The sequence below is a fragment of the Astatotilapia calliptera genome, chromosome 23 (genome assembly GCF_964374335.1).
Source record: "Astatotilapia calliptera chromosome 23, fAstCal68.1, whole genome shotgun sequence".
Lineage (NCBI taxonomy): Eukaryota > Metazoa > Chordata > Actinopteri > Cichliformes > Cichlidae > Astatotilapia > Astatotilapia calliptera.
Window position 1 is genome coordinate 45088040 of NC_137443.1, and position 25195 is coordinate 45113234.

Genomic DNA, 25195 nt, shown 5'->3' on the forward strand with positions numbered 1-25195 from the left:
GCCAGAACATAAGCTGAGGCAGGTCAAAGGAACAACAGGGGCAGAATCGGGCGAATAGAAACTATCCAGGATCACTGGAACAAAGGAGATAATAATCAGAGTGGTCCACAGTGTAGTGAATGAGTCCAAGATTTAAAAACTAAGAGGTGTTACGTGGCTGCAGGTGGAGATCAGCTGGAGGAGGAGATGAATTAAATCTGGGTACAGAGTGAGATGTGGGTGCACAGGGAGGCAGGCAGCTGAGGATGGCAGTTTGCAAGAGTGAGTTTTCCCAGCAGTGGCAGGCCAGAATCCTGAGGCGTGACTTATGGCGAGAGTTGGAAGATGTATCCAGGTGCCGACTAGGGAACAGGAAAAAAGGGTTACGCGAAACAAGCTGAGGAGCACAAGACAAAATGTGAGGCAGAGAACTGACTGTGCTAAGCACACAATCTGGAGAAGGTTCATTGTGAGTGCTGCTCATAAATACTGCCGGAGTAATTGGCAACAGGTGAGGAGCAGGGAGGAGTGAGGAGGGCTCCACCCAGGGGAGGAGAGCTGATGCTGTGGAAAGTTACTCAGACTCACTCGGATCATGACACCAAGAGTCCAGTGAACTGAACACATAACCACAGTAACCAGAATGCAGTTTTCTCATTTGTGTCATTTGCTGTTTATTCATGCAGAGATTCTCACTGAGTGTCAGCTCAAACTCAAGTCAGACCTGAAGCAGAAGTTCCAGTGTGTGCTCGAGGGGATTTCTACAACAGAAAACCCGACCCTCCTGAGTCAGATCTACACAGAGCTCTACATCACAGGGGGAGGGACTGCAGAGGTCAATGATGAACATGAGGTCAGACAGATTGAAACAGCATCCAGGAAACCAGACAGACCAGAAACAACCATCAGACAAGAAGACATCTTTAAACTCCCACCTGGAAGAGATAAACCAATCAGAACAGTGCTGACAATGGGAGTGGCTGGCATTGGGAAAACAGTCCTAACACAGAAGTTCACTCTGGACTGGGCTGAAGACAAAGCCAACCAGGACATCCAGTTCATGTTTCCATTCACTTTCAGAGAGCTGAATCTGCTGAAAGAGGAAAAGTTCAGCTTGGTGGAACTTGTTCATCACATCTTTACTGAAACCAAAGAAGCAGGAATCTACATCTTTGAAGACTTCCAGGTTGTGTTCATCTTTGATGGTCTGGATGAGTGTCGACCTCCTCTGGACTTCCACAAAACTGCAATCCTGACTGACCCTAGAAAGTCCACCTCAGTGGATGTGCTGCTGATAAACCTCATCAGGGGGAAACTGCTTCCCTCTGCTCGCCTCTGGATAACCACACGACCTGCAGCAGCCAATAAGATCCTTTGTGACATTGTTGACATGGTGACAGAAGTCAGAGGGTTCACTGACCCACAGAAGGAGGAGTACTTCAGGAAGAGATTCGGAGATTCGGAGCAGGCCAGCAGCATCATCTCCCACATCAAGACATCACGAAGCCTCCACATCATGTGCCACATCCCAGTCTTCTGCTGGATCACTGCTACAGTTCTGGAGTTTGTCATGAAGAACAAAGAGAGTCAAGATCTGCCTAAGACTCTCACAGAGCTCTACCTACGCCTTGTGCTATTTCACCTAAAAACGAAGGACATCAAGTATGATGGAGGAGCTGAGACAGATTCATGCAGGAAGATCATTGAGTCTCTGGGAAAACTGGCCTTTGATCAGCTGCAGAAAGGAAACCTGATCTTCTATAAATCAGACCTGACAGAGTGTGGCATCGATATCAGAGCAGCCTCAGTGTACTCAGGAGTGTTCACACAGATCTTTAAAGCTGATGAGTGTCACATGTTCACCGGTGTCGTTTACTGTTTCGTCCATCTGAGCATTCAGGAGTTCTTTGCTGCTCTTCATGTCTATCTGACCTTCATCAACTCTGGAGTCAACCTGCTTAAGAAACAATCTCCTCGCTTTAAAATCTTCCAGAAAACACTTACTGTAAAAGACTTCTACCAGAGTGCTGTGGACAAAGCCTTAGAGAGTCCAAATGGACACCTGGACTTGTTCCTCCGCTTCCTCCTGGGTCTTTCACTGCAGACCAATCAGGATCTTCTATGCATGCTGACAGAGACAGGAAGTAGCTCACAGACCAATCAGGAAACAGTCCAGTACATCAAGAAGAAGCTCAGTGGGAAACTGTCTGCAGAGAAAAGCATCAACCTGCTCCACTGTCTGAATGAACTGGATGATCGTTCTCTAGTGGAGGAGATCCAACAGTCCCTGAGATCAGGACGTCTCTCCACAGATCAACTGTCTCCTGCTCAGTGGTCGGCTCTGGTCTTCATCTTACTGTCATCAGATCTGGATGAGTTCGACCTGGAGAAATACTCCCGTTCAGAGAAGGCATTTTTGAAGCTGCTGCCAGTGGTCAAAGCCTCCAAGAAAGTGCTGTAAGTGAATCTATGAACAAATGTGTTTAATAATGCTAGATGAATAAAAGAATATGTCTCCATTGTTATTCTTCCTCAGGCTGAGAGATTGTAAACTCTCAAAAAGAAGCTTTGAAGCTTTGTCTGAAATTCTCAGCTCCCCATCCAATCATCTGAGAGAGCTGGACCTGAGCTCGAACAAACTGCAGGTTTCAGAATTGGATTTGCTGTGTGTTGGACTAAAGAGTCCTGACTGTAAACTTGAAACTCTCAGGTAAGGATACAGACGTTTTGACACTTTTTGACTCTTAAATCTGTAAGTTTATCTTGATGTGGACGTTCAAAGTCAGCACAATTTTCCTTTTAAGTTCCTGAGTTTATATTTTTGACTGTCAGGTTGTCTGGACAGATGTTTTTATTTTATTTTATTTTTTTACTTGTCCCTAAAGTCAGAACTAAACCCACATGTAGATGACTTTCTGTTACTGGAGCAGCCTTCCTGAAGACAGCAGTGTGTTTTCATGCTTTTAAAGCCAAACTCACCTTTCAGACCTGGCTTTCATTTATTATCTATTTTTGTTTGTTTATTATATATTTATTTCTACTGTTTAACTACTGCTCACATCTGTTATCCTCCTTTTTAATTGTTCATTTCTTTTTACCCAGTGTTTCTATATTGCACTTTGTATTTGTCATCTATATTTATCATGCACTACTTTGCTCATTTATTGTTTGGTTTTAATGTTATTAAATTTCGGTTCTTTTGGTATTTGTTATGGCCAAAAAGACACGGCTCAAAAGTGGTCTTTTTACTTTTTAAGTTATTAAATTTGTAACTGTAGTGATTTTTGTGTGTGACAGAGAGGCACTGCCAGGGATTTTTGACACAAGTTGTTCTTGTAAAATCAGTCTGTGAAGGTTCTCAGACATCCAGGTCATCGTAGTCTAAGGAGCTTGGAAAGAAAAGCGTCTGGACTTCTTCAAGTTTCCTTGAAGATGTTTCACCTCTTATGAGAGAAGCGTCTTCAGTTCTAAGGGTCAAATGGTGGAGTGGGGCAGTCAGTGAAAGAGCAATGGTGGTGGCTCAGGGTTTGTATGTTTGGGGGGTTCAGAGGGAAAAGATGAATGCAGGTCTGGAGTTGGTGTGTGAGAGCAGGGAGTGAATCTGATCAAACATGAGTGTCATGAAGCCTGTTTGCAGTTATTTGCACTGTTTTCCACTCTGGATGTTGTTTCTGTTCAGCTGTGAGTAGAAAAGGCTCCATTCTACAACCTGTTTGTGTTAGTTGTTCAATAGAAACATTATTTTGTGCTGATGTTGCACTTCTTTTATTCACAACCAGAGTTTTTGAAGTCTGCATAAAAATGATTTAAATGACTTTTGAATATTACTTTAAATACTTAGATTTAAAGTTCTGAAAAAAGTTTAAATACAAAGATCAGTATTGTCTAATGTTTTGGCTGCAGTGTGTTTTTGCAGACAGGTATAACAGAACAGCTTTAGTGTTTAGATTTTTTAAACTTGAGTATGAACTTATACAAAATGCAGCAAGATATTAAAAAAAAAAGTGGCATCGTTCCATCTCTGCTTTGATTAGAGACACAGCTCTAATCAAAGAGATGGTCCGCTTGCCTCCGCCCCAGAGAGAAGGGTTACATCTCCTGGGTTTAGGTGTTTTCCAATTTGTCATCATTTTGAAAAGTTTACATTTCTTCAGTGTTGAGCAGCAGAAATGAGGCTTTACTGTCAGAGGCCGACAGCACTGAACACAACAGCAGACTGGTGGCTAATAAACAGTGAATGATGCAGAAACAGATGTTTGAAGCTGTTCTTGGAGTACACTGAGAGAGAGAGAGCTGTGCAGGCAGGAACAGCCAAAGTCAGAGAGAATTCATGAGCATATTGATCAAACGTGAAGCAGAGTTTGGATCTTCTTTTGCTGCTGCTTCACTCAGTTTTGGTTGGAGACAGATGAAACCTGCAGCTTCAGGATCTGTGAGCTGTCCACTTTCAGCCCCGACGGCGTGTCCGTGTACGTGCCGTCGAGTGAACGATCCACGCTCTGTGTTTCCATCTTTGTGTGTTTAGCTGCTCTCATTTACTGTTTTATCTGTTTGCTGCTTGTTGAAATAGTTTGTGAGCTTTAACCTGAGATTCTGGCAAAATACATTTATATTAAACATCGATTCAGGATTGAATGAATCAACATCGTTTTATTCAAATTAAAACCATTTAAATGGGAACATGAATTTTTTACAGCCGCCTCTAATGCTGGGTAATGTCAGCTGGTCCATGTGTAGCTGGCTGTGAGGCTCAGGGAGCGTCTACAAAGTGCAACACTGAAAGAACATCATCCATAAATATTGAGTAATAACTGGACTCTCATACAGCGAGACTCAAATGCCTTTAAACATCAGCTTATCCTGCTGATCCAAGTCCAACACTGAGTTTGTAAAAACATGTTTGTCAATCATTTTGTTTGGTTTTTGAGGAAAAAGATTCAATAACTTGCTGCTAATACACAACATTTCATCATATTTCCTCATAACCCTCTTTTGTCTGACCATTTGATCCCATTTGAATTTGCAATAAAGGATCCACAGAGTTTGGTGACAATAATGACAGTAGATGTTTGTGTGAAAGTGCTGGAAGCAAATGAGTGTGTGATGTTCTTTCAGTGTTGCACTTTGTAGACGCTCCCTGAGCACTGGTCTCACAGCCAGCTGCACATAGAGACCAGTGTTGTTAGTCCAGGTCAGAAGATGACTTGTTGGAATGAAAATGAGCTTGTAGTTTGTCTGCTTTAATAATGTGACTGGAAAAAGGTGTTGGACTTCAAATATGTCCATTTCTGTCACACTTCACCTTTAAAAGTGAAGCCATGTGGTTCCTGGAAGGAAAAACACGACTTTTTCAAGTCTTTGTCCTGTTTTTATGAGAAATGTACGACTTTAATGTGAAACATTCAGAGTTTTTTCTCTTGTTGTGTTTGTTTGAAGCTGCTTCCTGTTGGCTTCAGCTGTTTGGAGTTTCCATTTTCTAAACTTCTACATTCTGAACCTTCTTCAGCTCTGAACAGATGATGAAACACTGAATGATTTCAAGCACTTTGTCTAATAAACTTACATCTTTCATTCTCTATACAGATTGGAGCGCTGTGATTTGTCAGAGATCAGCTGTGATTATCTGGAAGCAGTGCTGAAGCTCAACCCTTCGTATCCCAGAGTGGTGGACCTGAGCTACCACAAGCTGCAGGATTCAGGAGTGAAGCAGCTGTGTGTTCTTCTGGAGAATCCACAACATCAAATTGAAACTCTGAGGTCAGTCTCCACGTTTTAGTTGTGCTGACACTGTCGATCTGTGGAACTAAAACCTTTATACAGGAAGTCTGGTTCAGCTCTTTGTAGACCTTCTAATCTCTGATGCTCTGAGTCTTACTCAGTAGATGATGCAGAGTTGTGAAGCCGATGTGGGTGAGGACACTCGCCCAGCTCTAACTACTTTGACGTCCAGGCGGCTTCCCTGCTTGTCCTGATACAAACAAACCTGAGTAACCTTGCAGGTCAGATCTCATCAGTCACACCTGTTATGGCAGCTCTCCTCTAGATTGTAGTTCTTGTTAACCTGGGATGGTTTTAGAAGCCTGGACCACAGACTGCAAGGGAAGATATTACTGGGAAAGGCCAAAGCAACCTATTAGACCCATTAAACACTAACATAGATGAATACTCAGATTTAAACCTTTATTGTTTCACAAAGGGTTAAAAAGGGAACGTCCACAGTTTAGACTGCAGCAGATTTTATTAAAGCAGTTTGACAGGAGCAAAGCAAAAACACAAAGAATAAGTGTTTCACATATTAATACATATAACATAATAATAAAAGAAAAGCAAAATAATGATACAAAAGAATGAAAAAGTTGTCCAGAGCAGCAGGATGTCTGAGGTCTGCAGAAACACAAAAACACAGCAGCTAAAAATAGTTGTTGAAAGAAAACGAGGTGGGAGCTGCTGATTCCTGAGCTTTGATACTGGATTAGCTTCAGTAGTTATTCCCATCACTGCTGTAGGAGCTACATTTAGTCACAGCTGATTGTCTTTGACCAATCAGAAGACTACTGTTGTAAAAACAAGCAGACAAAGAACCAATGAGAGTGAAGAACAGGATAAAGAGCTCGTGTGATGGAGGCAAAGCAATAATCAGCAGACTGTAGCAGTTTCTATCTGGATGAAAGTAGAAGGAGCTCAGCGGAGCTCAGTCCCATATCTTTGTTTAGAAACAACATCAGTGATTTCCTGCTGCTCGAGATGATTCCAGCAGCTCTCATTACAGCAGCTGATGAGAGAAACAGCTGATGCCTCACAGCTCGTGCACTGTTGGAACTCCAGATGTTCACGTGGCTGAAGTCTGTGAAGAAACTGTGGTCCACGTAGTTCACACGGCCTCAGATTGGACCGAGCTCCCTGGATCACTGCAGCATCCTCAGCTGGTACATGGACGTCTCTGCTCCTCAGTCTTGGAGCCCCTGCAGGTCCGTCCACACCACCAGGTCTTCTCACTCACCTTTCCTTTGTCCTCGTCCTTCATCGGCCGTGCTGTGTCTTTGTTCCTGCGGTGTTGTTCCCACGATGCAGCGCTGATGTTCCCTCCTTGAATGCACAACAAGTACGGTGCTGGTCTTTCTCGGGTGGAGCAGAGACAGACTGAAGTCTTTCAGGCTTTAGTGCCGACTTCCCTGACAGAGGCTGGACTCCATGGTCTGCACAGGAGGCTTCTACACTGTGTGGAGGTGACTCCTGGACTCGAAGACAGGCTGCAGGTACATGTGTGATGAAGAGGAGCTACAGCAGTGTGATGGAGCTGCAGGTGTGAAGGAAGTCCTGCTGTCCTGTCCCACCCTCATCTTTGCTTCCTCTGTCTTCTCTGGACTTGTCCTCCTGTTTCAGAAACAGCACTGCTTCATGCCGAGGGTGGACGGGAGCGTTGGCTCTGATTCTTTTACCGTCCACCACAAGGAGACACTGATGCTGACCTCCTGATTCATCTGCATGTGTTCTGCTTCACACTGCTCACCTCCACCAAAGACTTCACAAACATCTTCTTTCTTTGAGTCCAGTTTGTCCCACAAACACTTCCAAATCTCCTCCTCTGAGATTCTGCAGCTTCTTGCAGTGTGACTCAGCTGACTTCTGACAGACCACAGACTGGCACAGCATCCACATGTGTCTCCTTTCAAACAGGCTCTTGATGTTTCCTCCCACATCATTCTGGCCTCTCAGTCTCCTTTGTTCTCCAGCTCTGTAGCTCCAGCTGGTGAAGCTTCAGTTTTCCATGTTGGTAACAGTAAACTACAGCCTCTGCTGTCAGCTGGGTAACTAAACAGAGCTGCAGCACGTCTCTGCGGTGGTGCTACATCCAGCCTGCAGACGGCCGTCTACATGTTGTAGTGGTTTACAGTCACCAGGGGGCGCTGTCCCAGCCATGCAGGCAGTGGGCTGCTCTGCTTGTGCTGTTGTTGGTGAAGCTGAAGTGAAAGTGATAGGTTTGTAGTTTGAACCTATCCACTGGAACGTTAAGGACAATCTGCTACGCAGCAAAAAGCAAGACACAAGGCACCAAAGTTCTCTGGTTTACTCATGCATGAGGGAGACCTGGCTGGAGCCAAGCGTCGTTCCACCACTTGACCACCATCAGACTCTCAGCCAGGCTCCCCATAGCACTCCTTTTATTGTGGTTACATGAATATGCATAGGGTCATTAACATATAGCATCTCACATAGGTATACATGTGAACAAAGAATACTGTGTGTGTGTGTGTGTGTGTGTGTGTGTGTGTGTGTGTGTGTGTGTGTGTGTGTGTGTGTGTGTGTGTGTGTGTGTGGTACTGCTGATCAAAGGGTCATATAACATCCTTGGTCAGGAAGAGGGTAGACCCCCCTTCACCCTAGATGGTTCACCCTAGATAACATGGTGAGGAAGTCCAGCAGTTCATCTAAACAAAAAGCACTTAGACTAGAACAGACGTAGCTACGTTAATCCTGCCATAAAACAATAAGAGAAGGTACGACCTCTCTCGTGCTCCCAGGATGTGGGTGTGCATTCCAGTGTGGAATACACACCAAGCCCCTGCAGCCTGCTAAAGATCACACATCCTATCACTACACAATTGATTATACACCTCTAAGAATATATGGTTAAATATTTCCTAATACAAATGACAATAATAAAATCTAAACCCATCATCACCACCCTGTATTGTCATTTTTTAAGGCTATACGGCATATATATATCTTCAGCTCTACACCACTTGTCAACATTTTCAGTGCAGGCTTCATTTCATACACACATATTAGCCTTAGCATCCATGTCACTCTGCTGCAACAGTATGAAATTGGTAAAGGTGTTAGCAATCATTTTATTCACCATCGATCTTACACATGGCAAAATGCAACCTGTAAACAAGCAAAGCAAAGCCAATAATGTAAGAATGGGAGTCAAAAACTTTAGAAACATATTCCACCATGGTCCAGATGTCAACCAGGCTATCCAGCCTTGTGACGTGTCTCCTCCTGATGTGTGGTCCGCCACATATTTCTGCAGAGCAGTTAAGTTCTGCAGTGCCTCATAGATGTCTCCTCCAGTCGTATATCCATCCGGAATAAACGTACAACATGTCTCTCCAATCAGCTTACACACTCCTCCTTGTGATGCTGTTATCAAGTCTAGGGTCAGCCTGTTCTGCAGTACCATCGTTCTGATGGCCTTTTGCTCCTCCGCTAAGGCTGTTCCCAGAGTCTTAGTGAGATTAATGTGTCGCAGTAAGGCATATCGGTTGATCTCCACATGATCCCGCACCTCTGCAACTCCGATGTTTGGGATCAAACTTTGGAAGAATTTAGCTCCTCCACTCCAAATGCGGAATTCTCGTGGCACTCCAGTGTCTACTGTCACTCCAAAAGAGTTAGGTGAGGCTATATTCACCTCACGCTTCCGTCGGTTGCTAGGGTGATGTTCAACTCTGTCCATGAAGAAGACATGATCCGATAACTTCACCACGGCACACAATCCTCCCCATCCCTCAGGGAGTGATAGATAGGCTTTATGTCCACACAAGAAATACCAATCAGCCAAAACTCTTGTTCCTTTACTGCTCGGCACCATCCTTGCACATCCTGTCCACTTCTGACTCTTTGCTTTTACTGGTATCCTGTAAGCCCGGTTGGACTTGCATTCAGTCCTCCTTAATGTCAAGTTCTCAGCTCACTTTGCACTGGTCAAGCATTTCATACACCTGCTCTCATTCTCTGGAGGGCAGTAGGTGTATATGTATCCACATAAACGAAGCGGCAGCTCCCCCACTGACAGTGATCCATTGTTCATCACACACAACGGCAGTTGAGCTGTATTCAGCTTGTTCAGCAATATTATGTCTGGCAGTGGGTCTGACACTTGAGGCCAGGCCAATAAGTCAGTTTGCTCAGAACAATTCACATCTATAAGTGGCGACTTACTCCAGGTGATGTTCAGAGGTGTACTATAGTTGGCCTGGGACCAGAGGACTCTGTTGCCAGGATGAGTTGCTAAGCCCAACAGACACCAACTCCTGTCCTCTGGTATGCTGTACGGCCACAGTCCAGATGTATATGCGGATAACGGCATATGAGCACACACATAGCAGTCCGTCCTATTGTTCAAGTGAGCAGTTGTATTCATAAACTGCCACCAAAAGTTTGTAGAATAGCCATGAGGGTATTGGGTGTGGTTTCCTTGGACATACAGGGTCTCCACAGCTGACCATGATGACATCAAAGCCATTACACCCAGCAGGGTAGACAACACTTTACCAGCCATTCTGATGAGTACCTGTGGCTCAGTTGGTTTCTTCACCGGATTGAGACGAAGGGCCCTAGAGGCTTTCCCCCCCTTTGTACCCGGTCTTCCTGCCACTTACTCCGAGCTGGCCTGGATGTGTGTCACCTTTTTGCAGTGGCTTTGGTGTATCCAGGTGGGTCGTTCTGCAATCTTCACAGCAGTTGGTGTTGTCAGCAGAGCCTGGTATGGTCCGTCCCACCGTGGCTTCGACCAGCACTTCCTCTTTATGACCTTTATCAGTACCCAGTCCCCTGGCTTCAGACGTTCTTCCTGTACAGAAACAGAATCATCTGGCAGATTATTTGCACTCATGACTTCTTTGCTTTTCAGCATTTTAATCATCCAGTCTGCTAGTGTGTTTTCTTCTTCTGCTTTATCATTATCATTACAAAACACTGGAACTCTAAATGGCCTGCCATATATTATTTCAAAAGGCGTTAGGCCATTATCAGTTGGCGTGATTCTCATATACATTTTCACTAGCTCAATGCAGTCTACCCATGTTCTGCCTGTTTCCTCCATTGTTTTCCTGAGTCTCAGCTTTACTGTGCCATTAGTCCTTTCAACCAGCCCTGCACTTTGTGGGTGATATGAGCAATGGTTTTTCAGCGTTATCCCCAGATGTTGTGACATTTTCTCAATTACTTCATTCACAAAATGAGGACCATTGTCACTGTAAATAGTCTGGGGGATCCCATGCTCTGGGATCACATTTTTGCATATCACTTTAGCCACTGAAATAGCATCTGCTTTCTTAGTGGGGACAACTTCTACCCACTTTGAGAACGGGCACACAATCACCAGGCAGTACCTGTAGGTGTTACAGTTAGACAACTCAATGAAATCCATATGGATTACTTCAAATGGGTAGCTGGGTCTGGGAAACTTTCCTCTCCTAGGTCTGAGGTTTCCCTGAGCATTATGTTTACAACATATTAAACATGCTTTACAAAAATGTTTTGAATAAGCATTGAATCCCAGTGTGAAAAACTGCCGTTCGACTGCTGCCACCATCCCAGCTGTCGAGACATGGCAGAGCCCGTGGCTCAAACTTGCAGCAGTCCTATATAGGTTCTTAGGCAATATAGGTTTATCACAAAGATAGTAGACATCACCTCGCAGGCTTGCTCCTTTAGTGAGCCACAGCTGCTTCTCAGCTGGAGGTGAGTGTGACTGCATGTCTGCTAACACATCATGTGTGATGGGCGTAGTTTGCTCCTGTGACGCCAGAACATGAACCCCATGTGTTCCAAGGGCCGCTTCCTTTGCAATTTTATCTGCAAAGGCGTTGCCTAGTACAATGGGGTCAGTGCCACGTGTGTGTGCTGCACATTTACAAACCGCAACTTTACTAGGCAGTAAGACTGCTTTCAACAGGGCCTGCAACAATGTCGCATGCTCCACAGGTTTACCTGTTGATGTTGTCATGCCTCGTCTTGACCACTGAGCGGCAAAGAAATGAAGTGTAGCATATGCATACTGACTGTCAGTATATATAGTCACTGCCTCCTGTCTCTTCTGCGCCTGTTCTAACCACAATTTAGCGGACGCCACTTGTAACTCTCTCTCCTGTTTCAATTTCCCTGTCGCACCAGCTGCTTTCACTGTCAACTGGTCTACTAACATTTGACATTGTCCTACAACCAATTTACCTTCAAAATCATATTTCTTGCGCCAATGTCCTAAATACTTTGCGCTACCGGGAGCGAATTTCACCATAAACTTCTCGTCACCCTCTGACACACTCTTGGTTGCTTGGGAACCCATAATAACAACAACAGCTGCCGACGTCACAGACCACGTGTTCTGCTCCGCACACACTCACACAACAACAACAACAACAAAAAATATCCTCACACACAAACAACAAAAATTAGGCCTATTGTCTCAACGCAGTCTCACACAGTGACTGCGTGCTTTGTCGCACACAGTGGCAAAGACTTACATAGCAGTGATCACGCGCTTTATCGCACACAGTGATAAAGACTTTCAACGCAACCTCACACAGTGGATGCGCGCTTTGCTGCACACAGCGGCAAAGAATAGTCGCACACAGTGACTACACGCTTTATCGCACACAGTGATAAAGACTTTACAACTCAGCCTCACACAGTGGCTTAGATTTTTCACATACCTACTTGGTGTTGCTTATTGCGAGTAGCATCAGTCCCGAATCCCGTCAATCGTCATCCATCGAGGAGAAAAAACAGACGGCTAATCCACCGGCTCGATGACGAATTCTCACGCCTCGGGACTTTGCTGCAGGACCTCTATAAGTCCTGGCTGACGTCAGTCTGTCGGCGTGTCTCTTTTCCCCTCGGTGAATGTCGACTCCAGGGATCCGGCTCTCGAAGGACCAATTAATGATAGGTTTGTAGTTTGAACCTATCCACTGGAACGTTAAGGACAATCTGCTACGCAGCAAAAAGCAAGACACAAGGCACCAAAGTTCTCTGGTTTACTCATGCATGAGGGAGACCTGGCTGGAGCCAAGCGTCGTTCCACCACTTGACCACCATCAGACTCTCAGCCAGGTTCCCCATAGCACTCCTTTTATTGTGGTTACATGAATATGCATAGGGTCATTAACATATAGCATCTCACATAGGTATACATGTGAACAAAGAATACTGTGTGTGTGTGTGTGTGTGTGTGTGTGTGTGTGTGTGTGTGTGTGTGTGTGTGTGTGGTACTGCTGATCAAAGGGTCATATAACATCCTTGGTCAGGAAGAGGGTAGACCCCCCTTCACCCTAGATGGTTCACCCTAGATAACATGGTGAGGAAGTCCAGCAGTTCATCTAAACAAAAAGCACTTAGACTAGAACAGACGTAGCTACGTTAATCCTACCATAAAACAATAAGAGAAGGTACGACCTCTCTCGTGCTCCCAGGATGTGGGTGTGCATTCTAGTGTGGAATACACACCAAGCCCCTGCAGCCTGCTAAAGATCACACATCCTATCACTACACAATTGATTATACACCTCTAAGAATATATGGTTAAATATTTCCTAATACAAATGACAATAATAAAATCTAAACCCATCAGAAAGCGAGAGTTAAAACACTGAACAGTGTCCACTGAGCTTCTCATGCTATTCTCATGCTCAAAGAAGTTTAACAGGAAGGACGACTCGTCCATCAGGCGTCCAGCTGTCCGTGACCGTGTCCACAGCAGAGTGTGACCGAGGCTTCATGCTAACACGCACACATGAAGCTAATACCACCACGAGCAGCTGCTCAGTGGATTTGGAGGACAAATGTCTGCAGCTTCTCACAGGCAGTATGCAGAATGTGGATCTCCACAAAGACTGTGGAGAGCTCGTCCCACACTCTAAATCCAAACTTGTCTGCACAAAACTTCTCACACGTTCCCGTCACAAGTGTCTTCTAAGTGAAGCTACCAGGTTCAGGTCCAGCTTGTTTATCTGGAGCTGCAGGAGATGATCCATCCTCACAAAGCAACACAGCAGATATGCAAACACACAACACAACCAAAGGATTCTCTCTGCATGTCTGTGGCTGATGCTGCTGGAACGAAGCTGTTTGAAACCTTGTTGTTCTGCACTTTGGGACCAGAAGAGGAAACTGAAGCTCTGTGCAGAGGGTCCAATGGAAGCAGCCAAGCGCTGTAAGTGTCTGCTGTACAGGGATGCTGGTTCAGCTGTGGCTCAGTTTCACAGTGTGACTCAATAAAAGCAGCAGGAAATCAAAGCTTGATGCTTTCATCAGTGTGGAAATAAGAAAGTTTCCTGTGACAGACGCTGGAGCTCTTTCACTCTCAGCTTCACAGTTTCAGCTTCAAACTTCTTCCAACATGTTTCTAACACGGTCACATTCCACCTTAATGGAGCTGATATCTTGTGCATCAGCACATTTTCTAAAGGCAGCGATCACATCTTTAGTTTTGGATGTTTAACTGCAGATTGTTTGTGTTTATAGCACATTAATTACAGCAGCAGCGTTGACCACAGTGCTGTACAAGAATCCAAAATAACGATTAAAATAACTCCTAATATTAATATCACACATCAAATATCAAATAACTCTCATGCTGTATTAAAAGCCAGTGAATACAAATGTGTTTTAAGAGCAGATTTACAGAGACTGACAGCAGGAGCTGGGGCTGTTCGATAGAACGATGTATATATGATGACCATATGAAAACGTCTATCGTTTCATATCACGCTCTTTGTTTCCTGCTTATGTGTTTGTGTTTTCCAGATAAAGCTTTCAAAATAAATCTGAAGATCCTGTTGAGAGTTTTCAAAATAAACACAATACAGTACTGCGGTCGCTCGTTTATCGAGTTACGTTCTAAAAATAAGTCTCAGAATGAAGTAGCAGCTTTATGTTTTACAAGTATTATAGAAGTTTTAAGGCAGTTAAACCCTCACTGCACACTTTCTACACTTTTCTCAGACAGGCATGAACATTTTCACACTTTTCTCTCTTGTTTAAACAAAGTTCAAACCTTCATAGAAAAATAAGTTCATTATTAAAGAGTGAAAGCAAAGTGTTTCTGAAATGTGTCAAATCAGCCTTTTGCTGGCATTAAATGAGCTTCTGTGTGAGGAGCACTCGTCCATGGCCTGGGCTCCTCGCTGTCAGGTAAAGTTTCATAAAGCTTTTGAGTTTTTCTGCAGATAATGTTGGTGTCCAGCACGATGTTCTTTTTCCTGCGGTCACTGAGCCACAAAGCCAAAGCTGACTCCATCCTTACGATGTTCTTGTTGTGGACAGTTACAACCTTTTTGCCTCCTTGTTGAAACTATGATGGTCAGCATCTTCCTCTGCCTTTGGCTGCTACCACAGGTGCAAAACGTCTCGTCATCATTGTTGTTTGTTGGGGACAAAACGTACAAACATACAGTGCAGCACTGCAGAGTCACACTGCTGTAAATTTGAACACATTCTGTACTGTACAGGAGACACGGCACGAGATTGGCTGACAATGGTCTACAGCCAATCAGGACGCAGAGCACAACGCGCTGTACAAAACAAAAGCATGCAAAATTGCACAAAAAAGATCAGCGAAACAGCGAGGCCGCCAAAGGTGAACTGTGTTACAGCGAGGGACCAGCGTATATGTGGTTGTTGGGACGATAAATGTCTTTGAGCTTGTGTCAGAAGACGAGCTGCAGCTTTCTGGACCAGCTGCAGTCTTGCCAGGCAGGTCCCACTAACTCCAACATATAAGGAGTTACAATAATCCAGCTGGGACGTCATGAAAACGTGGATCGCCCGTTCAAGGTTTTTAAAAGATAGAAATGATCTCACCTTAGATAAAAGCCTCAGTTTGAAGAAAGACCGCTGTACAACTGAGCTCAGCTGTTTTTCAAATTGCCGTCAAATATAAGCCCCAAATGTAATAATGCGATTTAATAAAAGAGCTGAACCAGTCTAATAGAGCGCCCTTGATGCCGCCATGCTCCAATGGTGAGGTCAAGATGCTGTGGTCAAGGCAGCAGTCAGATCCAAAAGCACAGCGGAGTCTCCTGATCAGTGGCTGATAAAAGATCATTAAGAACTTTCCAAAGTGCAGTTTCAGTGCTGTGAAGAGCTTTAAAACCAGACTGAAACCTTTACAACAGATTGCAGCTGAACAAATATAATCTTTTACAAAATCTTCGGCAGGAAGGGAAGCTTTGAAATAGGCCTGAAGTTTGAGCGGACAGAGGATCCAGATCAGGTTTTTAGTACAGGCTGTACAACAGCATGTTTAAAACAGGCTGTACAACACCTGAACTAAGACTGCTGTTAAAAATCGCTAAGATGTCGGAACCGACAACCTTTAAAATCTTTTTAAACACGTGTTGGAACAACTTCATTTGGACAAGATGATGTCTTTATAGCATCACATCGTTCCTCCACCTGATCAAACCACACAGGCTCAAACTGATCAAAAACAGCTGAGCAGGTGAATATTTTAGCCCCGGTGCGATCTCGGGCGAGAGTATCGATGATGGCCAAAGGGCAGCGTCCAGCTCTACGGCCGCTGAAGAGCAGACTCAACAGACGCGCGTGATGTGGATCCTACTGCTCTAAAACTGGAGCTTCTTCAATCCATTAAAGAGGACATTAGTACGCTGTTAAAAGAAGAAGTCAGAAATGCATTGAAAGAAGATTTTGACAATATAAGGGCTGACGTGCAAGGACTGAGAAATGAGATCGCTAACAGCATGGCGGCGACGTGCGGCGAAGTTGATGGAGTAAAGGTTACAGTGAAAGAAGCTGAGGATGGGCTGTCAATGTGGAGCGATGAGGTGACCACCCTGCAGTCTACAGTAGAGAGTATGAAGGAGGAGCTGTCTGACCTGAAGGATAAATGTGATGAAGGCAGGAAGCGGAGAGCTAACATCCACATCATAGGGATCCCAGAGGGCCTGGACTCGAGCTCCTCCACGGCCGTATCCGTGCTACTACGTGAAGTGCTGGGTATGGATAAAGACGTTATTGTCGACCACTCACACAGGAGCCCTATCCTGAGAAAGCCAGCTGGTAACCCGCACGCCGTCATAGCCGAGCGTCACTACTACCAGGATTGTGTGGCTACGCCGTGCCAGGGCCCAAGCCCCGCTTGAGTTTAACGGACAACCTATTGCAATATTACGACTGGGCGATATGACCCAAAGTTCATATCTCGATATTCTTTAGCTGGATGGCGATATACGATATATATCTCGATATTTTTAAAGCCAGAAAGTTCGAACAAAAAGAGAGTTCTTAGTCAAAGCTGTGTCCCAAATCTCACACAGGCACATTTATTAACATACAGCGTAGATGTACATGAAACAATTACTCAGGAATAAATGATCAGCATTTATTAAATAATAATGCTCCATAAATAAAAGAAAACAATGTTGTGTTTGTGCATAACAAAAAGCTCACAATCGTGCAGTCAAAATGTAAACAGACGCTGAGCATAATAACAAGCAGCTGCTCTGTTCCCAGGTTCTACTGCGTGACTGACAGCCTGGAGTTTGAAACCCTCTTTGTAACCGTGTCTCTTACAGGTGCCATTTATGGTCCTTATACACACTCAATACAGTAATATTACGTTGAAGCAGAGTACGTATCACTCCGCGAGGCTCCTCGTAGCTGTAATGCTCCAACAATCCATCAAGCGGTGCGGCCTCGTAGCTGAGCAAAGTCGTACCAAAACATCTTTTGAAAGGTTTCTGAGCGCCGTGTAGCACATAAAATCGGTTCGAGGTCAGTAAGCACAACCAGAATTCATCCATAAGGCGCACTGTCGATTTATGAGAAAATTACAGGATTTTAAGTGCAGAATACATAGTTTATGGTTTTCCTTTGATCTTAGCAAATATCTACGCCTCTAATTGGGACGACCACAGATTTTTCACTAATGTCTTTGCGCGGCTCCCCAATATGTCATCACACAATATCATCTTTGAGGGAGACCTAAACTGCTCATTATCTGCTATGGACCACAGTTCACACAAAAGTACACTTAGTCCAAACTCAGCATGCGTCATTCAGAGCTTTCTTGATAATTATGGGCTGGCTGATGTATGGAGATTTCATAATCCTGCTTCATGTCAATACTCTTTTTTTCTAATGTCCATAAAACATATATTTGTATAGAAAAACGTCTCCCTTTAGTTACAGAATGTGATTATAAGACTCTGGTGATTTCTCCTCTTGTTTTTTCAATGTGTATTCCTGATGCCTGCTCCAACTATCAGCCATGGAGATTCAACTCAGTGTTGTTAGCAGATGAAGAGTTTGTCAGTTACAAAAGGTCTCAAAGAGATTTTTTTTCTATCAATCAGACCCCAGAGATGTCATCATCAGTCATTTGGGAATCTCTAAAAGCATCTGAGAGGCCAAATAATTTCATTTTGTGCCAAACAAAGTGCAACACTGAAAGAACATCATCCATAAATATTGAGTAAGAACTGGACTCTCATACAGCGAGACTCAAATGCCTTTAAACATCAGCTTATCCTGCTGATCCAAGTCCAACACTGAGTTTGTAAAAACATGTTTGTCAATCATTTTGTTTGGTTTCTGAGGAAAATGATTCAATAACTTGCTGCTAATACACAACATTTCATCATATTTCCTCATAACCCTCTTTTGTCTGACCATTTGATCCCATTTGAATTTGCAATAAAGGATCCACAGAGTTTGGTGACAATAATGACAGTAGATGTTTGTGTGAAAGTGCTGGAAGCAAATGAGTGTGTGATGTTCTTTCAGTGTTGCACTTTGTAGACGCTCCCTGAGCACTGGTCTCACAGCCAGCTGCACATAGAGACCAGTGTTGTTAGTCCAGGTCAGAAGATGACTTGTTGGAATGAAAATGAGCTTGTAGTTTGTCTGCTTTAATAATGTGACTGGAAAAAGGTGTTGGACTTCAAATATGTCCATTTCTTTCACACTTCACCTTTAAAAGTGAAGCCATGTGGTTCCTGGAAGGAAAAACACGACTTTTTCAAGTCTTTGTCCTGTTTTTATGAGAAATGTACGACTTTAATGTGAAACATTCAGAGTTTTTTCTCTTGTTGTGTTTGTTTGAAGCTGCTTCCTGTTGGCTTCAGCTGTTTGGAGTTTCCATTTTCTAAACTTCTACATTCTGAACCTTCTTCAGCTCTGAACAGATGATGAAACACTGAATGATTTCAAGCACTTTGTCTAATAAACTTACATCTTTCATTCTTTATACAGATTGTGGAGCTGTGGTTTGTCAAAGATCAGCTGTGATTATCTGGCAGCAGCACTGAAGTCCAACCCCTCCCATCTGAGAGAGCTGGACCTGGGTAATGACTCCTGGTCTTCGACTAAGAACAACAACTACCTGCAGGATCCAGGAGTGAAGCATCTGTGTGGTTTCCTGGAGAGTCCAGGATGTAAACTTGAAACTCTGGGGTCAGTCAGCATGTTTTAGTTGTGCTGAGATGAATATGATGTGAAAGTTGTGCTGACACTAAACTGCAGACATCAGGCTGATATTATACTGATCCACACTGAGGATCTTCATGGTAAAGTCTGTTTTCTTCTTCTCTGGTTTAGTCCATTGACTGCAGCAGAACAATGTTCACATTTCAAACAGTGATACTCAACGTATGGCCCGCGGCCCACACGCGGCCTGCCCACCTTTCCTGATTCAGAGAGAGGGGACCCTGATTAATTGTGTAGCTTCTTCCTCACAGTTCTAAGTATCAGACACAACAATGAATAATCCACAGCTGACTGTCTTTAGCAGGTCAAAGGTCACGGCACACAGCAGACAGTCAGAAATATTCTAACTCTGATCATTTATCAGTTGTGACACTGTGAGACTTGATCAGAGGTGTGATCATCACAGCAGAGGCCTTTGTGTCAAAGTCACTGAGGATCAAACAGAAACACATGAAGCAGATTTTCCTCTTCTGGCTTTTTATAGCAGATAACCTTCAAAATATTCTGCAGTCGATCAAAAACTGAAGCAAACCATGAAGCAACATGTGAACATGAGCTGATGCTGCTGAAGTGAAGCAAAGTTACAGAGGTTTGATTACAGACACAGCTGAGAGTTTGTAATCTGTCATCATTTTAAAAAGTTTCCATGGAACAGCAGAAATGAGGCTTTACTGTCAGAGGCCGACAGCACTGAACACAACAGCAGACTGGTGGCTAATAAACAGTGAATGATGCAGAAACAGATGTTTGAAGCTGTTCTTGGAGTACACTGAGAGAGAGAGAGCTGTGCAGGCAGGAACAGCCAAAGTCAGAGAGAATTCATGAGCATATTGATCAAACGTGAAGCAGAGTTTGGATCTTCTTTTGCTGCTGCTTCACTCAGTTTTGGTTGGAGACAGATGAAACCTGCAGCTTCAGGATCTGTGAGCTGTCCACTTTCAGCCCCGACGGCGTGTCCGTGTACGTGCCGTGGAGTGAACGATCCACGCTCTGTGTTTCCATCTTTGTGTGTTTAGCTGCTCTCATTTACTGTTTTATCTGTTTGCTGCTTGTTGAAATAGTTTGTGAGCTTTAACCTGAGATTCTGGCAAAATACATTTATATTAAACATCGATTCAGGATTGAATGAATCAACATCGTTTTATTCAAATTAAAACCATTTAAATGGGAACATGAATTTTTTACAGCCGCCTCTAATGCTGGGTAATGTCAGCTGGTCCATGTGCAGCTGGCTGTGAGGCTCAGGGAGCGTCTACAAAGTGTAACACTGAAAGAACATCATCCATAAATATTGAGTAATAACTGGACTCTCATACAGCGAGACTCAAATGCCTTTAAACATCAGCTTATCCTGCTGATCCAAGTCCAACACTGAGTTTGTAAAAACATGTTTGTCAATCATTTTGTTTGGTTTCTGAGGAAAATGATTCAATAACTTGCTGCTAATACACAACATTTCATCATATTTCCTCATAACCCTCTTTTGTCTGACCATTTGATCCCATTTGAATTTGCAATAAAGGATCCACAGAGTTTGGTGACAATAATGACAGTAGATGTTTGTGTGAAAGTGCTGGAAGCAAATGAGTGTGTGATGTTCTTTCAGTGTTGCACTTTGTAGACGCTCCCTGAGCACTGGTCTCACAGCCAGCTGCACATAGAGACCAGTGTTGTTAGTCCAGGTCAGAAGATGACTTGTTGGAATGAAAATGAGCTTGTAGTTTGTCTGCTTTAATAATGTGACTGGAAAAAGGTGTTGGACTTCAAATATGTCCATTTCTGTCACACTTCACCTTTAAAAGTGAAGCCATGTGGTTCCTGGAAGGAAAAACACGACTTTTTCAAGTCTTTGTCCTGTTTTTATGAGAAATGTACGACTTTAATGTGAAACATTCAGAGTTTTTTCTCTTGTTGTGTTTGTTTGAAGCTGCTTCCTGTTGGCTTCAGCTGTTTGGAGTTTCCATTTTCTAAACTTCTACATTCTGAACCTTCTTCAGCTCTGAACAGATGATGAAACACTGAATGATTTCAAGCACTTTGTCTAATAAACTTACATCTTTCATTCTTTATACAGATTGAAGGACTGTGGTTTGTCAGAGATCAGCTGTGATTATCTGGCAGCAGCACTGAAGTCCAACCCCTCCCATCTGAGACAGCTGGACCTGAGTAATGACTACTACTGGTTATCAACTAACAAAAACAACCTGCAGGATCCAGGAGTGAAGCATCTGTGTGGTTTCCTGGAGAGTCCAGGATGTAAACTTGAAACTCTGAGGTCAGTCAGCATGTTTTAGTTGTGCTGAGATGAATATGATGTGAAAGTTGTGCTGACACTAAACTGCAGACATCAGGCTGATATTATACTGATCCACACTGAGGATCTTCATGGTAAAGTCTGTTTTCTTCTTCTCTGGTTTAGTCCATTGACTGCAGCAGAACAATGTTCACATTTCAAACCTTCAAAGAAGAAGAAAAATCCTCCACTGGAAAATTCACTGTGAAACTCTCAAACTCTTCATTGCACCTTAAAGTCTGTCTGACACTGAAATCCAAAGCAAAATGTGCGTTTGCTTTACAGACAGCAGTCCAACACAAACATACACACATCATCCAAAACACAGTCCAACATCCAAATCTCCTCCACTGCCAGCATGAATGATGGGAAAGAGAAGCAGGAACACTCTGACATTCAGGCTTAGAATGAGTTTCATCAAGCAGACTGTGAAGATCAAAGCTGCATTAGAAAGCTTACATGAATGAATGAGTGGACAGAAGTGGACAGAGATCATCTGAAGCACTTCAAAGGCTTTAAATCAGCACATTTCTCTTTATTCTTTATCAACTCTGTTAGTTTCTCTCAGTTTTCTGTGGAATGAAGCTAACAGCAGGCTAATAAGATGCTGACCAATAGGTTTCTATTAAAGGTTGTAATTTGTATATGAAAAAGTGCTTTGGCTCAGCAGGGATCAGCTTACAGGTAGAATACAGCTGCTGGATGGGATTAGCATGTCATAGCTATCCACCAAACTGCTAACTGGGGGATTTCAGGCCATCTATGGATCATTTTTGCTAACTGTTTATTCAGCTTAGGCTCACAGGGCTGCAGCCTGTGCCCTAGCTGTCATAGGGCAAGAGGCGTGGTCCACCTGCACAGGTGAGCAGTCCATCACAGGGCCAACAGAGAGCGACAGAGAAGCACTCCCTCACATCCACACCTACAGCCAATGTAGAAGCACCAATGAACCTAAGCAGCATTTCATTGGACTGTGGGAGAACATCCAACCTCCACAGAAAGGCCCAGCTGACCAACAAGCTTCAACCTACAACCTTCTTGCTCTAAGGCACTAGTGCTAACCACTTTTGCCCATTTCAGCCCAAATCCTGCATCTTCCTGTTTCTGACTCCAGGCCAGCTCCACTAACACTTTCTCATCAGACACTGCCACCTAGTGGAGGAAGTCTTAGTTCCATTTGAAGCTTCAGATTACAGTTAGTTCCTTTACAAAGAGGTGGAGGTGGTGGGGCCACAGCACCATCATCACTGAGTGCCATAGGACACTTAACCTTTGTTTCCATATGCTGGGAACTTCCTGTTGTTCCAAGGAGGACTGGAAAATGTGTGAAAATCTCCCAGTCAGTTCCTCACAGCACACTTCAATCATTTCCCTCCCACAGCATCAGGACCAGGGCTTTTTCTCTCTTTGGTCCCACTAAGAGATTTCCACACAAACACCTCATCAGTGGGACTCTCAGAGCTACCAGCCCTTTGCTACAATCACAAAGCTCTTCGTTGAAATCAATGATATCAAAGCTGGAATCAAATGAGTCCAAGTCTTCTGCTCATTCAGCATCACATTCATCTTTGCTCCTTGTTCTGCATCCCCACCATGGACTTCATTCCTTTCCAAGCCAGCCTTGAGTGTCCTTTATTCAGCTCATCCTCTGCTTTACTTTTACACCTGATTTTAGCTGCTTTATCTCTCTTTCAACAGGTTTCTGTGCCTCAATCTTTTTCTTCTCTCCCTCATAACAAGACAGCTTCTTCTGCCTGAGAACATGTTGGAGTGATTTACTAATCCAGGGCTGCTTATTGGGGAAAATACTTCCTGTTTCCAAAGTAATCCCCATTTTTCCCAGAAAGAAATGTCAGTAGAAATCGATGATCTAAGTGAGAACATGAGCCTTTCAAAAGTCCCAGTGGGTGCAGTCAAAGCAGTCCCTCAGTCCCAGTATAGAGTCTTTGGTCCAGACTGGAACAGCTGTGTGCCCAGTTTGAGCTCTCTTCAGTGCTGTGACCTGACAGACCCAGAGGGGCCATCACATCACATTTAGAAGCTCCCCTGATGGAGCCACAACACATGTCCAATACTTAGTCTGTCTTGTTGGACCAACTGGAAGAAATGATTCAAGGACTTAGTCACAGAACAGAGATTCAAATCTCCAAAATCCAACTGGCTGCATCAGGACATATAGTCTGAAACTCTGCACAGTTTCCTGTTTGAAGCTGCTTCCTGTTGGCTTCAGCTGTTTGGAGTTTCCATTTTCTAAACTTCTACATTCTGAACCTTCTTCAGCTCTGAACAGATGATGAAACACTGAATGATTTCAAGCACTTTGTCTAATAAACTTACATCTTTCATTCTTTATACAGATTGTGGCGCTGTGGTTTGTCAGAGATCAGCTGTGATTATCTGGCAGCAGCACTGAAGTCCAACCCCTCCCATCTGAGAGTGCTGGAGCTGTATGGAAACAACGTGAAGGATCCAGATGTGAAGCAGCTGTCTGATCTTCAGCAGAGTCCAGACTACAGACTGGAGACTCTGAGGTCAGTAGAGTGATGGAGTGAGTGGGTGGTGCTGTCAGCAGTATTGTACTAAACACAGTCAGTATGAAACAAAGATCCAGTGTTTCCTGTAAAGCTGCAGCTTCTCAGTGAAGCTGTGAGAGGAGAACGGTGACAGGCTTCAGGATTGGACACAAACACTTCCTGTTTCTCACCTTTATGGTCACCATAGTAACGTCTGACACGCTCTGATCAAACACTGTCAACAGCCAATCAGCTCTCTGAACAAAGCAGCACGCAGACCAATGACTGCATTGATTTCCAAGTTTAAAGCAGTGAAGAACACAGTCTGTAGGTGAGGAAGAATTTAGTGAGAGCAGATGTTTGGATGGAATTCCTCCAGTTAACAGCTGGAACCGTCCATCTGGATTGTTGGGCTTGTTGTTGGGGTTCCTACAGAGCTCAGAGTGGACACACCAAGGTTCTTCTAATGAATGAAAGTCCAAACTCAAACTAGGAGGGAAAAACATTTTCAGCAACTTCAATAAAAATCCAAAGATTAGAAAAAGTGAAGCAACAATGAGTCCTAGTACAGTCCCAGCACTGACGTCCCTGCTGCTCTTTATACTGGATGTGCTGCATCACTGACTGACAGCTGATGAAGAGTCTCTGGAAACACTCGTTTATCTCCTCTGCTCTTCCTCCTTCTCTCTGCAGGTGGAGCTGGTGATGATGGTAAACAGGACGGTGTGTGTGCTGAGAGAGGAGCAGCTGTGTCCTGATGATCCAGAGAGGTTGAAGCAGCAGCAGCTTGTGTGTAGAGACGCTCTGACTGGGCCATGTTACTGGGAGGTGGAGAGGAGAGCTTCATCCAGCAGTGACTGACAGAGGAATGAAGTGCAGATGACTGTCAGTGCTGCAGAGTGAACTGCTCTGAGAACAGCTCCACTGTCAGACACAATGTAGAGTCCAGCATCAGCCCTGTGTGTCCCTCTGGATCTGACAGAGGATCATCAGTGTATCTGGACTGCTCTGCTGCTGCTCTGTCCTTCTACAGTCTCTGCACAGTCTCTGTCTCACTCTGGAAAGATTTTACAACTTGTTGTAATTACAGAACGTTAATATAATATTCAAACATGTGATCTTCTCTTTATTTCTGAATCTTTACCAAATAAAGAAAAACCAAACTAACAAA

At 43.9% G+C, this 25195-nt stretch overlaps 1 protein-coding gene and 1 long non-coding RNA gene across 2 annotated transcripts; one reads left to right on the forward strand and one right to left on the reverse strand.

Moving 5' to 3' along the window:
• The first annotated feature begins 2458 nt into the window (after positions 1–2458).
• Positions 2459–25195, forward strand: LOC145423978 (ribonuclease inhibitor-like). Its single transcript, XM_080296820.1, has 3 exons — positions 2459–2689; positions 21293–21493; positions 23869–25195. The coding sequence occupies exons 1-3, from the start codon at positions 2490–2492 to the stop codon at positions 24053–24055; spliced, it is 588 nt and encodes a 195-aa protein (XP_080152946.1). The 5' UTR covers positions 2459–2489; the 3' UTR covers positions 24056–25195.
• LOC145424016 (uncharacterized) lies at positions 8038–12816 on the reverse strand. Its single transcript, XR_013904967.1, has 2 exons — positions 12423–12816; positions 8038–10558 (listed from the first exon to the last, which is right to left on the reverse strand). It is a non-coding gene; the product is annotated as an uncharacterized LOC145424016 (long non-coding RNA).